The 17,958-nt window shown below is 40.9% G+C and overlaps 1 protein-coding gene across 8 annotated transcripts in view; it reads left to right on the top strand.

The window, feature by feature from the left end:
• The window catches only part of ALG9 (ALG9 alpha-1,2-mannosyltransferase), a 94,168-nt gene that overhangs the window by 39,162 nt on the left and 37,048 nt on the right, over positions 1-17,958 (top strand). Inside the window, exon 14 of one of the 8 annotated variants that reach the window (XM_047877163.1) lies at positions 642-778. The exons of the other annotated variants lie outside the window; for them this stretch is intronic. Within the exon in view, the coding sequence (XP_047733119.1) occupies positions 642-659 (18 nt within the window). The 3' untranslated portion in view covers positions 660-778. Of the gene's footprint in view, positions 1-641; positions 779-17,958 lie in introns of those variants that run through there. 8 annotated transcript variants of the gene reach the window in all.

Below are 17,958 nucleotides of genomic sequence, written 5' to 3'. Positions count from 1 at the left end.
GGGATTGAGCCCCACCTCCGGCTTTGTGCTGACGGTGTAGAGCCTGCTTGGGATTCTGTGTCTCTTCCCCTGCCCGTCCCCTTCTCAGATGCATGCACACATGCTTTCTCTTTCTTAAAAATAAATATATACACATTAATAAAAAAAACAGGTACCAGGATCATGTCTACAATGGCCAAATAACTTGGCCCAGTGTATAGAAGCACGTGCTGTACTATGTTAACTTTTGTGACTTCTGTTACCAATCCTGGCTTTAAATTAAGGTTCTTTGAAGAAGGCAAAATAATTATGGTCCCTGTCTTTCCTGAGCATGGTAAATAGCATGCCTGTTGGCTCTGAGTGACAGATTTTATCCAGCCTTCCCCGTCAGTGCTAAGTGATTGGGTCTGTCTCCTGTTTCTAGTCTGCATGGAAACTAGGAAACATGCATGACTTCCTTTAGTTTGCTATTCTCCTTTACCTCTGAGTTTATCAAGAATAAGAGTGTCAAGGCTCTGTGGTTTGTAACACACTGTTAGAACTATATTGCAGAAATATTTTTTGCTCCATATTCTTTCATAATAGGTATCGAATAGCTTTTGAATATTTCATTATCGAACAGGTGGCATTCTTAGACTGGTACATGCCACATTTTCTTCCAGAATCAAGCTCTGAATTGAGAAGATACATTTATGGCACAAAAACAGAACACATAGACCAATGGAATAGAATAGAGACTCCAGAATTGACCCACAGAAGTATGGCCAACTAGTCTTTGACAAAGCAGGAAAGAATATCCAATGGGAAAAAGACAGTCTATTTAACAAATGGTGCTGGGAGAACTGGAGAGCAACATGCAGAAGAATGAAACTAGACCACTTTCTTAAACCATTCACAAAAATAAACTCAAAATGGATAAAGGACCTGGATGTGAGACAGGAAACCATCCAAACTCTAGAGGAGAAAGCAGGAAAAAACCTCTCTGACCTCAGCCGCAGCAAATTCTTACTTGACACATCTCCAAAGGCAAGGGAACTAAAAGCAGAAATGAACTATTGGGACCTCATGAAGATAAAAAGCTTCTGCACAGCAAAGGAAACAATCAACAAAACTAAAAGGCAACCAATGGAACAGGAAAAGATATTTGCAAGTGACATATTGGACATAGGGCTAGTATCCAAAATCTATAAAGAGCTCACCAAACTGCACACCCAAAAAACAAATAATCCAGTAAAGAAATGGGCAGAAGACATGAATAGACACTTCTCTAAAGAAGACATCCAGGTGGCTGAAAGATGATCATCGTCACTCCTCATCAGGGAAATACAAATCAAAACCACACTCAGATACCACCTCACGCCAGTCAGAGTGGCCAAAATGAACAAATCAGGAGACTATAGATGCTGGAGAGGATGTGGAGAAACGGGAACCTTCTTGCACTGTTAGTAGGAATGCAAACTGGTGCAGCCACTCTGGAAACAGTGTGGAGGTTGCTCAAAAAATTAAAAAATAGATCTACCCTGTGACCCAGTAATAGCATTCTTAGGTATTTACCCAAGGGATACAGGAGTGCTGATGCATAGAGGCACTTGTACCCCAATGTTTATAGCGGCACTTTCACCAATAGCCAAATTATGGAAAGAGCCTAAATGTCCATCAACTGATGAATGGATAAAGACATTGTGGTTTATATACACAATGGAGTACTACATGGCAATGAGAAAGAATGAAATATGGCCCTTTGTAGCAACGTGGATGGAACTGGAGAGTGTTAGGCTAAGTGAAATAAGTCATACAGAGAAAGATACCATATATTTTCATTCTTATGTGGATCCTGAGAAACTTAACAGAAGACCATGGGGGAGGGGAAGGGGGAAAAAAAAAGGGAGGGAGGCAAACCATAAGAGACTCTTAAAAACTGAGAATAAACTGAGGGTTGGTGGGGGGTAGGAGGGAGGGGAAAGTGGGTGATGGGCATTGAGGAGGGCAGCTGTTGGGATGAGCACTGGGTGTTGTATAGAAACCAATTTGACAATAAATTTCATATTAAAAAAAAGATACATTTAGTGTCTTCTCTTTATTACTTTACAAATCCAGTTTTTTGTTGGCTATTTCAAGGAGAATGCTTTCCTTCTGACTACAAATCTGTTACCTAATGTGGGAGCTACAGGAGTAACCAACACCTGTACAGCAGAGAACTGAGACTTTGCTGATTTTTAACTTAATGCATAAGCAGCCTTGTAGAAAGCTTGTCCATCTGTTATCTTAAAAAAAAAAATGCAAGTGTTCATTGATGACTTTTCTCCAGACAGTGATACAGTCAGTTTGACTCTAACATGACACAGAGTTGCTAAAAATCATTGTGTGCTAAAAAGAGGAAAAAAAAAAACACAAAACCACAAACAAACCCACAAGGCTTATGAGAAAACTGGGATTAGAGACACAGTACTCAAAAACTTTGTGACACATAAAAAAAAAAAAAAGAGAACGGAGCATATAAAAATGGTAACACAGTTTCACATATGTTAAGCAGCTACAAGTCCCTAAGTACTACAAGCATGTGGGAGTTGACCCTGAAAAAGACCTGAAGTTTGCTTGTGGCTGTGGTGCTGGAAGGGTTGCTGCTTGTGGAGCAGGGAAAGGGTGCTCTGCAATAGGACAGAAAGTCCTAACCCCAGATACAGGTGCATGTGGCTTGGAGCGTATGGTGCACCCCAGAAGCTGGGGGACAGTGGGGTGTGCTCGTGTGCAGTTGGCATCCTCCTGCTCCCATTAGTTCAGCCGACTGTGGTTTTCTGGATTCACCTCGTGTTTCTCATAGATGAGATGCCACATGAGCAAAAGCAAAGAATGAATTATGGTCCAACTGTTTCCTAATATATCTGTTGTGTTGGAACAGATTTGCATTTTCAAAACAAGTGTTACGACAGAATTGACTGTATATTCAGTCAAAGCTTTGCTTATTTTGTTACTCCCTGCTTTTCCCTGTAACCAGTAGAAAGAATTAAGAATTTGGAAGGGAACTCGAGGTACCATAGAGTCCGTGATGTGCTCAGAGGGGTTGTCACCTGACAAAGGTTGGTCCGAGTGTAAGAGGCTAGCTACATTTGGGAGTCCCCAGTATGCTCTGCACCCGTCCTCTTACTTCCAAAGCCGCTTGTGGTTTATGTCATATGGCGTATCATTCGAGTATATGTTTGCACGTAATAGCTGATCATTCTTCAATGTAACAGGATTGAATAGACTGTAAATAGCAGAGCAGGAATTTTTTAAGAATTTACTTTAAGCTTCTGGAGCGGGTGTTTTAAGTAGCAGTTACTGTATTTGTCTATAGATATCATCAGGGTCCCCACTCCCTTTTCTTTTCTCTGTCATCTTTTTCTCATCCTTCCTCCTCCTTTCTCCTCCTTTTTATTTCCTTACAGTTTATTTATTTTGAGAGCGAGAAGTGTATAAGTGGGGGAGGGGCAGAGAGAGAGAGAGAGAGGGACAAAGAGAATCTGAAGCAGGCTCTGTGCTCAAACTCACAAACCACCATGAAATCCTGGCCTGAGCTGAAACCAAGAGTCAGATGCTTAACCGACTGAGCCACCCAGGTGCCCCTGTCCCCACCCCCTGCTCTAAGAATTGGAAGTCCTTACTGCAGGAGAAAATAAAGTGTCTTATAGATACCCTTGTGAACTGTTACCCGCCTGAGTGTCGAAAGAGCAAATTCAGATTGCTCTAATAGGTGCAGCAGAGTGAGGTTGGGATGACTAATAATTTAAGTGAAAGCTGTTCAAAATGCTTCTTGAAAATTAATTTCCTAGTCTATTGTGTTGACATTTAGAAAAGTAAACTTGACACTATCTTTCGTGACTAAATGACCAAAAACTTTGACCTGGAAGTTGACATTTTTTACAGTGCCGTACATTTTCACTCTTCATCGTAAAGTTTCAGGTGTCAAATATGCATTCAGCAAGGATGGGAGGTGACAAAACTGTAAAACGGCCTCTGCCTTTAGGTGACAACTACTTAACTGAAGGGGAGTTACTATAAAAGAAGAAATGGAAAGCCAGAAGGATACCTGTCATCTTTCCCTATCAAATCTAGGCAAGATTTAATGGCAAGAGCCCTGGGTGGGAGTCAGAAGAGCTTGTAGTTCTTCTCAGGAAGTGAGTGAAGTATATGTTTATTTCTCAAGCGACTTGGTAACTTTCCAAGGCCCCTGGGATAGTTGAACATGTGTTTCCAATTTGCTGTAACTACACCTGAAATCCAGTGGCTACCTCAGAGTATGCCATTGACTGTTTGATAATCTAATATTTAATGGTGGCAGATCTTATCTTGACGCATGATCCCTGGGCCATGGGACCTGATGATGAGCAGAGCTGGAAGTCTGCAAATGCTTCTATCCCAAGGGGAGGACTGTGTGTCACGGGCACACTGTGCCGTGTGATGCCACCTGAGTGTGCTGCTGAGTTTGGAGAGTTGGAAAGATCCCTCCACAGCCTTATCCTGGGCTGAGTCTCTGTTACAGCTAATGAGGAAGAGCTGCGAGTATTAGTGCCCAGTGCCCCTTAGCTCATTCCTACCCCAGCAAAATGCACACCTTTTATTACCAGTGTGACGTCTGTGTCGGTTTCTTTCTTTGAGAATACATAGATTTTTTATGTCTGAGGTGGATTGTCATCCTTAACATAGATTTATTAATAAGATGTAAACTATGTGCTAATGATTGTCAATAAATCAGTTTGGATTCCTTCCCGATACACCTTTTTTTTCTTGTGCTTTGGAGGTGCTGATTTGTTCTTCTCCAAAGCTTCTAGTGGGTTCTTAGAAACTGAAAGAAGTCAGATTTCTTTCAAAATGAGTCTTAAATGCTGTATTTTACAAAATTTTAAACTAAGGCATATTTTTAGCTTCAACAGCTGGTTGATATGTAGCCTGTGACTAATGAAATGAAACACATTTTTGTTTCACGATCATGTGTTAATGTCACCCTACAATTTTGTTATTTTTGATGCAAGAAAGAATGATTAAATCTGAGGAAACAAAAAAAAAATGAGCTTTTTGGTTATACTTGAAGGCAGATTTAAATCCAGTCTCTTGGTTTTTGAATTGTAGACGATGTTAGGGAGCATGGGCTCAGATTTTGCAGTTTGAGATACTGACAAAACTGAGAGAAGAAACCATCCTGTCTGATTCTGGCTCTTAGACCTAAGGGGCAGTAGCCACTCAGTGTCACCAGGGATTTCAACCAAGAAAACTCAAACTAAAAATAATCACAGTGAAACAGTCTGTATACAGTATGATCCAGATTTTATAAGGAAAAATCTTATCTGTAGAAAAGAAGGTCTGGGACATAAACAGGTTGATGGTTTTTTTTTTTTTTTTTTTTTTTTTGTGGTTGGATTATAGGGGAATTCTTCTAAAAAATGCATTTAAAAATATTATAGTGAGTCATAGTTTACTTTCATTTTTTTTTTTTAAAGGCCCTAATAGGGCTATAAGTACCAAATCTTTGGAACTACCAAGATCTCTGGTGTGCTTTACAGATAACACTGCGCATGCTGTCCCATTGACCTCGGGTTTCCCGACTGAGCACAAGAATAACCTTCAAGTCAATTGGGAAACAGATTTGCTATTCAGTAATTTTTGCCTCTTAGCCTTCGGACCTCTTAGTTATTTCAATCGTTACATCTAAAACCACTTTTGCTTTTCCTGCTGCTAATTAGTTCTAGATTGCTTTTAAGAAATAAAGGTGGGGGCGCCTAGGTGGCTCAGTTGGTTGGGCGTCTGGCTTCGCCTCAGGTCATGGTCTCACCATCCGTGGGTTCAAGCCCTACGTCAGGCTCTGTGCTGACAGCTCAGAGCCTGGAGCCTGTTTTGGATTCTGTGTCTCCCTCTCTCTCTGTCCTTCATCCACTTGTGCTCTTTTCCTCTCTCTGTCTCTCAAAAATAAACATTAAAAAATGTTTTTTAAAAATAAATAAAAGCAGTTTACCTATATCAGCTATGAGGAAAAAGTTTTTTTAAACCTTGAATTAGGACAGCATGCTGCTGTGGCAAATAGATTGTGAAGTAATACGTTAAATTCTTCCAGGCAGAAAGAGAGTTAAAGAGTTAAATAATTCTTACTCTTTTTTTTTTTTTTGAGCAGTTTGTGGTTATGCTTTTTATTCTTTTTTTTTCCTTTGTATAATTTATTTATAATTTACATCCAAGTTAGTTAGCACATGGTACAACGATTTCGGGAGTAGGTTCCTTAAACCCCTTACCCATTTACCCATCCCCCCTTCCACAAACCTCTCTAGTAACCCTCTGTTCTCTGTATTTAAGAGTCTCTTCGGGGCGCCTGGGTGGCGCAGTCGGTTAAGCGTCCGACTTCAGCCAGGTCACGATCTTGCGGTCTGTGAGTTCGAGCCCCGCGTCGGGCTCTGGGCTGATGGCTCAGAGCCTGGAGCCTGTTTCTGATTCTGTGTCTCCCTCTCTCTCTGCCCTTCCCACGTTCATGCTCTGTCTCTCTCTGTCCCAAAAATAAATAAAAACGTTGAAAAAAAAAATTAAAAAAAAAAAAAAGTCTCTTCTGTTCTATCCCCCTCCCTGTTTTGATATTGTTTTTGCTTCCCTTCCCTTATGTTCATCTGTTTTGTCTCTTAAAGTCCTCATGTGAGTGAGGTCATATGTTTGTCTTTCTCTGAATAATTTTGCTTAGCATGATACCCTCTAGTTCCATCCACGTAGTTGCAAATGGCAAGATTTCATTCTTTTTGATTGCCGAGTAGTACTGCATCGTGTATATATATATATACCACATCTTCTTTAACCATTCGTCCATTGATGCACATTTGGGCTCTTTCCATACTTTGGCTGTTGTCGATAGTGCTGCTATAAACGTGGGGGTGCATGTGTCCCTTCGAAACAGCACACCTGTTTGGATAAATGCCTAGTAGTGCAATTGCTGGGTCATAGGGCAGTTCTATTTTTAGTTTTTTGGGGAACCTCCATACTGTTTTCCGGAGTGGCTGCACCATTTTGCATTTCCACCAGCAGTGCAGAAGAGATCCTCTCTCTCCGCATCCTCGTCAACATCTGTTGTTGCCTGAGTTGTTAATGTTAGCCACTTTGACAAGTCTGAGGTGGTATCTCAATGTGGAGTTAAATGAAATTTCAAATAAAATTAAAAAGTTTGCCTGTTGTTGAGGCTCGTGCAGAAGGCCCTGTCCATCCAGGAAATGTGCCAGATACCGCCTATTGGTGGGGGCCTTCCCCACAGGCTTGGGCTCCCTGGCCTAAGACGACGGCGATCTGTCAGTCTTACCAGCGCAAGAATATTAGTCTCTAATCTTCTGGTATCTTTTTCATAGTCATTTTTAGATGCTTCTCCTTCTGTTCCTCCCATTGGTTCGTTCATGTGCCCACTTTTATTTCTGTTCCTCCATTGGTTCGTTCATCTGCCCACTTTTATGTTTTATTGTCCCTGACTGTGTGTTGAAAATACAAAGGTGACAAGAAGCATAGTTTCCTGTCATTTAAGAGAAGTCCCCACCAAGGAAAAAGAAAAAAATTGTGGTGGTGGTGGACAAGGAGGAATTGGGAAAAACAATGTAGGAAACAACAACAAAAAAATGTTAAACTTCTATAATGAGTGTTCCCTGATAGGTAAAAAGAAAAGTTTGGGGACCATTTTCTTTGAAAGAAGAACCATCAGAAAATAATAGGAGCTCCTAGAAGCTGAGAATACAATAATGGAGATTTAGTTGGAGGAGTCGTCCATACCCTAACAGGAGAAAACAAAACCCAAAGAGATGATAGGAAAGGGGAGAAAGATGAGCCAGCATCTAGCTAATAGGAGGTCCAGAGAGAACACATGAAATGGAGGAAATTGTCAAGGAAGGTGAGCAAATTCCCCAGAACTGAAGGATACATCTGGCTTCATGGTGAAGAATACCTGACATGGGGAAGAATACCTGACAGGATGGATGAGAAATGGCCCTTACCAAAATGTATTCAAGTACGGAAAGAAGTTCTTGTGTATTATTACTTGATAACTGGGGGGGGGGGGGGGGGGGGGGAGGCTACCAGGAGAAAAAACTGGAGGCCTTGGGCATAGCTGCCTCTGGGAAGTGGGACCAGGGAGCAGGGAGGGTTCTGATGTTTTTCTTGACCTGCTGGTGCTCTGTAAGTGTTGAACTGTGCACATGTATTATTTTGATAAACCTACAAGTGAATTTAGAGTCCAGCAGGAGAGACTGTTCTCAGACGTTTTTCAACAGTGTTGTGAGTGCCATGATATGCAGTAAGGGCACAGAGAAAGTAGGAAGGGCTTCCTGCCTCTCTGTCTGGGGACAGCTTCAGATCAGCAGCATTATGAGAGCTGGGTCTCAGAAGGCGATTGGGAACTCGCTGCCAGAGGAAGGGGAAATGTTCTAGCCACGGGGAATAGCATCTGCGAGGGTTGAAGTACAAAAGAACATGGGGTGTTTAGGGGAAGATAAGAGGTTTGGGGTTTCTAGATTTTAGTTAACTGGGCACAGCATTTTTCATTTATTTCCCTGTTTCACTTGTTCTCCTATGTTTACATGACTGTGTTCTCTGTTAAATTCTATATTGATTTAAGGATAAGGGTTTGTATCTTTGTCTTTACTCTTGGAAACCTCCACTGTATGGAACACAGGGTGTGTACACAACAGATGGTTTAAAAAACTTTAACTAAAGTACTTAACCCTTCATTGAATTGTCTTCACTTCAAGAGAGGCCTCCCCAAACCTTGATAATAATTTAGACTTTTAGGCTAATTGGGACTCAGGCACTATCATTCTTCAAGATGTAGGCATCTTCCTCTTAAGATACTCAGTTACCAGCTCTGGAAGGACAGGGATCATGTCCTTTCTATCAGATCACCCTCAGGGCCCAATGCTGCACAGATGTTACCTGATGAACCTTGTCAGTCTTCATTAACTGATCCCAGACTGAAAGAAATAATTAAGTCTTCTGCTGCTGCTTGTTTTAATGAGATCCTTAAAGCCCCCAAACCCGGATGTCTATAGCTCTCTCTGCCTGCCCTTAGTAAGGAACGGAACTAATAGGTTTACCTACCAAGGTGCCAGCCCACAATAAAGGTTCGTGTTGATTGCCGTAATATTATAGCTTTGCTGTTAAGGCTGATTGGCAGTTTGTTGTGTACAAAACAAGATTAACAAGATTAATACCTTCTTCTGATTACTGTCGTCTCTGTTCTCCTTCAGGTCTCCTCACTGCGTTCCATCCTTTCCATTTCTCCTCTCATGGTGAAGGGTTTTCACGAAGATTTTATATGTTTTTGCTTTTTAGTTCATATTGTCTGAGTTTGTTTGGAGAAAGATAGGCCCTTCTGTTAGTGACACAAGTTAACCAGTTCCAGTCACCTGTACCGTCCTGCCAAATATTGAGGCTCCTTACTGCTTTTTTTGTTTTCATTTAAAAAACTTCTTATTGTGAAATACTTAGATTCCCAGGAAGTTACAAAGAACCTACAGAGAAGGGTACATATACCCCTTATCGAGTTTCTCCCGTTGTAAGTGGAGTATACTCACAGACCATGGAATTAGTATGATTCTGTGCCACTTTATCGCCTGTATATAGATTCATGTTCCACCACTGGGATCAAGGGACAGAACTATTCTACTGGCGCAAAAGTCTTCTTGTACCATTCCATAAGAGTTGCGTGCTACCTTCTCTATCCCTGACCCCTGGCAACGGTTACTTTGTCTTCCATCTCTATGATTTTGCTATTTTGAGAATTTTACGTAAATGCAATTCTGTAGCGTGTAACCTTTGAGACTGCCTTTTTTTTTTTCTTTGCATATGATGCCCTTGAGATCCATCCAAGTTGTGTGTATCCATTCCTCATTTCTGAGTTGTGTTTCATGATATAGACGTAGTGCAATTGGTTTATCCACTCACCTGGTATAAGTCATTTTGGTTGTTTGGCTCTAACAAATAAAGCTTTTGTGAATCTTTGTGCACAGGTTTTTGTGTGGATATACGTTTTCATTTCTCTGGGATAAATGCCCAGTAATGTGATTGCTGGGATCACATGGTAGATAGAGGTTTCAGTTGTTAAGAAACCGCCAAACGATTTTCTTGACTGGCTGTACCTGTTTAGGTGAAGTGTTAGAAATCCTACGTCTCTTTACGTCCCTTTAGCCACCGCTGTTTATAACTGTCTTAAATATTTCTTCTGTGTATGTTGAGAACCACATCAAAACATGTTAAAATTTTTGCTTCAACCTTTAAACAATAATTTAGAAAACTTGAGAAGAAAAATCAATTGTTTTATTCCATATCCTTATTCTTTTGTTCTTTTTTCCTTCCTAATTTTCCACAGTTCCTTCTTTTATAATTTCTATTTTAAGAATTTGTGCCATTTTTTGATATGTTTTTCCTCTGGATATAGCATTGTGGGTTGACAGTTTTGTTCTTTAACTACTCGAACAATCTGGTACCCCTTTTTCTGGCCTCCATGGTTTCTGATGAGAAATCTGCTGTCATCCTACTTATTTTTCCCCTAGACTCAAGGTGTCACTTTTCTCTGGTTCTTTGAGTTTATCCTGTTTGGGATTCATTCACCTTCTTGATTCCATGAGTGTGAGCATCTTTCCAGATTTGGGGAGCTTTCAGCCATTATTGTTTCGAGTGTTCTCTCAGCCTTGTCCTCTTTATCCTCTCCTTCTGGAACTCGGTGACATGAAGGTTCCAGCTTTTGTCATAGCTCCACAGGTCCCTGGAACTCTATTTTTCTGCCCTTTTTTCTTTCTGTTACTCAGATTGTATAATTTCCTTATTATCTTTTCCAGTTCATTGGTTCCTTGCTCTGATTTCTCCATTCTGCTTTTGAGCATATCTACTGAACTTTTTTTTTTTTTTTTCATTTCTTGTCCTTTTCATTTCTAAAATTTCCATTTGGTTCTTCTTTATTTCTATTTCTTTTCTGGGACTTTCTGTTTTCTTTCAAACATGTTTGTAATTGCTCATGGAAGCATTTTTAACATGGATGCTTCAAAATCTTTGTTAGATAATGCTAATATCTTTATTCTCTGTGTGTCAGCATCTGGTGTCATTTGTCATGCGAGTTGAGATCATCCTAGTTGTTACTGTGATGAGTGAGTTTTCATTGATACCGGGACATTTTGGGTATTATGAAATTCTGGCTCTTCTTGAAGTCTTCCATTTTAGCTGACCTCTGACCCAACACTAATGGAAGAAAGGGGGGTTGCCTTGTTACTGCCAGATGGAGTTTGAAATCCAGGTTCCCTTCTTGGTCTCCATTGATAATTGGGGGTGGGCAAGGGTGGATGTTACTGCCGTGTGGCAGCAGGAGTTCAGGGTCACTACTAGGCCTCTACTGACAGCACCTTGACTGAGCGCAGGGGTACCTTGTTACTGCCTACATGTGGCCTCCATTGACACCATGGGTGGTGTTACCATGGGACAGTGGTGAAAGTTCTGACACCACAAGGCCTTCTCTGATACCACCTTAGCATGTGGGAGGAGAGGTGCCTCATTACTGATAGGTAGAAGGGAAGTCCAGGCTCCCTGTGTGGTTGCCACTGGATGCCACAGGGTGGATAGTGGAGAAAGGAGACTTGTTACTGCCCAGTAGGTCTGTAAGTCTTGACCATTCTTCATTCTTCTCCAATACCATCCAGGCCAGGAGGAGAGGCCCTTGATTTCAGTCTAGTGAAGGTGCAAGTCTGGGTTTTCACTGGATATTTGTTGTCAGAGGTATACATGGATGAGACTCTTTTGGGGGGTGTTTGGCTAGTGTTTTAGGGTTCTCCAGAGAATAGACCGATAGAGAGTGGGTGTGCAGGGGAGTATGGGTGTATTAGAGTGATTTAATTTAAGAAATTGACTCACAATTGTGGGGAGCAGTAAGTATGAAATCTGCAAGGTAGGTTGGCAGGCTGAAGACCTGGGGAAGAATTAATGTTGTAGCTTGAGTTCAGAGGCAGCGTGGAGGCAGAATTCTCTCTTCTTTGAGGGATCCTCTTTCTTCTTCTCCTACGGTCTTCAACTGATTGGACAAGGCTCCCCCCCACATTGTGAAGGGTAATTGCTTTACTCAAAGTCTACTGACGTAATGTTAACCTAAGCTATAAGATTACCTTCCCAGCAACAATTGGGCTGCTGTTACACCAAATATCTGGGTACTGTGGCCTAGCTCAGTGGAAACATCGGTATGCCTGGGTGGCTCAGTTGGTTGAGCATCCGACTTTGGCTCAGGTCATGATCTCACAGCTCATGAGTTTGAGCCCCACGTTGGGCTCTCTGCTGACAGCTTGGAACCTAGAACCTGCTTCGGATTCCGTGTCTCTGTCTCTCTCTCTCTCTGCCCCTCCCTCACTTGGGCTTTGTCTCTGTCTCTCAAAAGTAAACAAACATTAAAAAAAAACAACAACAACAAACATCACTGTTAAAGTAGAGTGGTTATTGTCTGAAAGTGTTGTTCCTGGGGTCCTGAGGTTGCTAGCTGGCCTGCTACCTTCTCTCTGCCCTTTGGAGTTGTCTTATGTTTGCTTCATCACATCCAGGGTTTTTGACTGACAGAGCAGAAGGAGTACGTCTGGAAAAGTGTGTGCTCTTGCTTTTTATTTGCCACCTTCTTTTAGCATAGCAGATTAAACGCTTCTGATATTTTCCTGATAATATTTCTCCTGATATTAAGGATTATGTAATGCTTGTGTATGGTTTAAAATATTACATCTTTTGTACTAGAGTTTCTGATTTCATGATTTTTATTTTTTTTTTTCCTCTTTGCGGTTTTAGTTCAAAATCTTGATTTAGTTGGAAGTTGTTTTGTTTTTTTTTTAAGGTCTTATTTATGTTAGAGTGTGTGTGCGTGAGTCGGGGAGGGACAGAGAGAGAGAGAAAGGGGAACAGGCTCTGTGCTGACAGCAGCGAGCCTGATGTGGGGCTCAGACTCAAAAACCACAATACCATGACCTGAACTGAAGTTGGACGTTCACCTGACTGAGGCACCCATGTGTCCAGTTGCAAATTTGTCTAAGCACATTCACTCTGGTCTTGGTGAGCTGCATTCTGACCCTTGTTGGGAACTCCTTAATCTATAGGCTATAATCCAGAAAAAACAGTTCTACAATTAAAAAACAGTCTTAGGATTTGAGTCCATTACTTACATTCTGCCCTGTGCTTCCCTTTATCTTTTGCTTCTGAAGTGCCAACTTGACAAGAAATGGAAAAAATCTCTCTTTACTTCAAAGACTTTGAGTATCGCACCTGTGATCTCAGTGTCACTTGACATACAGCCTTGCTTTTTTCTGTACTTGGTTTCTGATGTGAATTGTCAGGACTCACTGCTTGGCAGACTCGTGTCTTAGCTGTTTGATACATTGCAGGAAGATGGAATCCTTTTTTTTTTTTTTTTTTAAACCTGTATTAGGTCTGTTTTCACATGGATGCTTCTGAACTCCCCAGTCAGGGTCACTTACAGAACAACTCGAGTTCAAAACCTGGGAGCCACAGCCTGCCACATGTCATGTACTCTCTTCCACCTAGTCTGTGTGCCTGGCTTGCTTACACCTGTGTGTCTTCACAGAGGCAGTTTGGTGTTCTTGTAATGCTACTCTTTTCTACTACATTCCGTCTGACTAGTCTACCAAGCCACTTTTCAGGCTATAGATTTTGGTTTTTTTTGTTTTTTTTTTTAATGGAAGTTCCTTTGCAGATCAAGCAAGGGAGAGCTACTGATACTTCTTTCTATCATTGTGACAGTTTTTGCATGGCCATTTAGTCTGCCCGATTGTCCAGAAATTATGCGTTATTTACCTGTCAATGTTGATTTGGTCTTTTAAAAAAAATCCATTTACTCTTAACACATACAACAAATACCCCAATTACATATGTTAGTAGAAGAAATAGTACGTACATAACCTCTCCTGAATATTTTGCTATTAACACTTCAATATAAAAATATTTTGGAAATTCACAGAATTTCAAATACACTAGCAAAGTTACCCATTGAAACTCAATATAGGAATCACTAGAAAAATGGTCACCAGTACCAGTCTGTTTCCCCTACCTAGCTTTTCCCAATATTCCAAGTAGGGAACTAGCCCTATAATTTCATAGATTGATACAAATCTTAGCCTGGGTAGAGCTTCATCTATTGAATTAACACCCTTTTGAAGGGTGATGAAAATAACTTTGAAAGGTGTGAGTTTATAAAGTCATTCCCTCTTCTTGGATCACAAAATATACTCCAGGAACCAATAATAATGCCAATTGGCTGATTAAACAGGGAGAATTATAATAGCAGATTTTGTGAGCATGTTTTGCCAACTCTGGATGATTAAAATTAATTTCCTGTTTTTATTTGTATTTTGGCATAATTGCCTTATTCTATTGGCTGAATGCCATTTAAAGTTTATTTGGTATTGTCCATCTTAAGTAGTAAGCTCCTAAAAGGTAGGTGTCTGTCTATGTGTCATCTTGTCCTCTTTATTATTTTTTTTTAATTTAAAAGTGTTTTTAATGTTTATTATTGAGAGCAAGAGAGCGCAAGTGGGGGCGGGTCAGAGAGATGGAGACACAAAATCGAAGCAGGCTCCAGGCTCTGAGAGGCAGGACAGAGCCCGATGAGGGGCTCAGACCCACAAACCGGGAGATCATGACCCGAGCTGAAGTCGGACACTCAACTGACTGAGCCACCCAGGGACCCCTGGTCCTTTAAAATTATAATGACAATATAAAACCTTTAAAGAAAAAATGGAAATATACAGAAATGGTATATGGCTTTTTGTGTGCATGGCTCAACTTAACTCTAAAGTAGAAATTCTCTGAGAGTTGTGGGATTTATTTTTCTTTTATTTCCTGATTTGCTGCTTAATAGGATTTTTTAAAAAGAGTGGCTTCCAAATTTATTTCTTAATCTCCAACGCAGGATGAGAAATACCTCCTAGGGAAGCCTGGGTGGTTAAGCATCTGACTTCGGTCTGGGTCATGATACCAGGGTTTGTGGGTTCGAGCCCTGCATCGGGCTCTCTGCTGACGGCTTGGAGCCCTAGAGCCTGCCTCAGATTCCGTGTCTCCCTCTCTCTCTCTGCCCCTCCCCTGAGCTCTCTCTCAAAAATAAAAAATATTAAAAAAAAAAAAAAACCTTCTACAACACAACTCAGAATGGACATACCTGTGTGTGCACACACACATATAATGGGGGCTAAAATTACACAAATAATACTTATTTTTACTAAGTGTAATTCATTCTCAGACATGCTATTCTCTTCTAGTGCATTCTTTTTTAAAATGTTGTATTTTAGAGAGAGCATGCATGAGCGGGGGAGAGGGGCAGAAGGAGAGAGAGAGGGAGAGAGAGAATCTTAAGCAGGCTCCAGGCTCAGTACTGAGGGAGAGGGAGGGGGAGGGAGTATCTTGAGCAGGCTCCAGGCTCAGTGCCAAGCCTGACATGGGGCTCAATCCCATGACCCTGGAATTGTGACCTGAACCAAAATCAAGAGTCAGATGCTCAACTGACTGAGCCACCAAGGTGCCTCATGATTTCATTATTTATTACAGATGTGTTCTTAAAATATTTTATATAAGGTGATATTTTAAAAGTCAAATTTATAAAATAAACCTTGAATTTATTGTTGTAAAAAGTAATAAGCAGTTTCCCATGATTTCTTAGTTTTCTAAATGATGGGTTTTGTATAAAGGAACAGGTGTTGTTATTGAGATATGTTGTTGAGAATTAAGTGTTAGGTGGATTGGGCTTCCCCTGGTGGCATTACCACCACCCTGGGCATTCACCCCATGTATTGATTTAACAAGGAAGGCAAACAATTTCTGTTCATTTGACCCTTCTGGTCAGTTGCTAGTGGCTTACTGGAGCCCCAGGTTGAACAGCATGGGGAGATTGTATCGAGGCTCTGTGAGAAAGTGCCAGAAGTGATTACTGAGGTCTAACAGAAGCAGTAAGAAGGAAGATAAATGAGTTTTCTGTGTGTGCTATCACTCAACTTCAGGATGGGTCTCTGTGGTGATTCTAGGCTCTTTAGGTAAGACATGTGCCATATTCCCAAATCCTATGTTTTATATTGATAAAGTACTTAGAATTTTTAGAGGGAGGCAAAGAACCCGAAGCAGGCGCCAAGCTCTGAGCTGTCAGTGCAGAGCCTGATGTGGGGCTTGAACTCGGGAACTACGAGATCATGACCTGAGCTGAAGTCAGGCACTTAACCGACTGAGCCACCCAGGTGCCCCTGAGAAGACAGACTTTGTAATTACCCAAATCATGGCAATACAGAAGCAGATCCTGGCATATTTGTTACCTCCAGTGCAGAGTTGTCTTTCAGTATGAAAATGTATCTAATAATGAGCAGCAGTAGTTTTGAGAAGAGTAGAATCAGCAATGTGCAGTGTGCTTACACTCATGATGAAATTATTTTCTCTACAATGACTTTTTTTAGGGTTGAGAGGGATTTTAGTGGTTTGCAGTCAAAACCCTAAGGAGACCTTGTAAAACCTTTGAGACAGAGTTATGTGACTTGTCTTAGTTACAGAGCTAGAGTCAGAGGTGGAGGCAGAGTATTGGGGCTCCCGTTTTTTGATGGGAAAGGTAATATTACACAAGAGTGCTTGCTTAGGGGCAGGAGGTTCAGAGTATTATTCCACTTTGCTGCTGGGGTCTTTTAGGGGAGTTAGCTGTTTTAAACACTTGTTTGATTTATGGCTGCTTGCTGCTGTAATCTACATCCAGATAGAGTAGAAGATTTGTATGTGTGTGTATGTATATACTATAGTATTTCTGTTTATAATTGTATTTTTTATAATAAAAATTGTGGTTAAAATGGATTTAAAAGATAGATTCTCAAAGAAATTCTGTACATGCAGGCTTGCAGAACTGAACTTAATTGTCTGGAACATTTTGTCTGTGAATTGAGAAGAAGCAAAGAATATCCATGTAGAGTTTTGGTTTGCTTTTAAATGTGATTCTTGTCATTCTCTGTGCTCCGTGTGTTTTCTAATCCATTCCCAGTAGCAGGAAAACACTCGCAGACCTCAAGGGAGTTGTACATTCTCATCACGGTAGTGGGATCCAGGAATAATGGTTTAAGTTGATTTTTCTAGACAACTTCCATACTCTAATCTTTCATTCTATAAAATATCCAAATAAGTCAAATTTTTGTTATGGTGACTGGTCTTACCTTGCTCAAAATTAATAGTTTGCTAGAGCTTGAACTCATTTTGCTAGTTAGAGATTTTTTAGCAGATTTATTACAGTATTATTTGATCTTCATTGTAGGACATTTTGGAGGAAATAGATTGTCTTCCTGGGGCTGGAAGCTAAGAGAAAAAATTCTTGGCAGTTAAAGATAGCTAGTCTTAGTTTTTATTAACACTTGGCATTTGACCTTGTCCAGCATCCTGGGTGTAGCTGGTGACCATGGTTGTCTTCAGCGACCACTTCTGGCCTGCCTGCTGTGTGCCACTGTGCAGGCACCAGGGGTACTGTGCTGGTCAAGACTGACTCTGCTTCTGTCTTCACAGAGCTCAGAATGCTCAGCTGTAAGAAATCCTGGGCCTCACTGGTGTTACTTACAGGGGGATATGAGGAAATGGAATGAATCAAAATTTATTGCATGTTTTGGAAAGAAAGAAGACATTCTGCATGCTGCTTTAAAAGTATTAAATTCATAACCTGGGTCAGCCATTGTTGCTGTTCCGTAGACTCAGTTTATGACAAATTTTACTCAGCCATGTGCACAGCAAACAGTTGTCTCAACTTCAGTCCCCTCCCACTTTGACTTAGAGGTTGCAGGATAATTGATTTTGATTGATTGTTCCCGTTATCTCCTTAAAGTCTTAGAGGATTCTTGACTGCATTTGTTTACCAGAGAATTTTCAGGGACATTCAAGAAATGAGAGCTCTTAAACATGGAGATGGTTTCTCTGTGATGTTCCTGAACTTCACCCTGGCCCTTGCCAGAGATCACT

This window comes from Prionailurus viverrinus, chromosome D1 (assembly GCF_022837055.1).
Source record: "Prionailurus viverrinus isolate Anna chromosome D1, UM_Priviv_1.0, whole genome shotgun sequence".
In the NCBI taxonomy this organism is placed as follows: Eukaryota; Metazoa; Chordata; class Mammalia; order Carnivora; family Felidae; genus Prionailurus; species Prionailurus viverrinus.
This window is presented reverse-complemented; position numbering and strand designations above follow the sequence as displayed.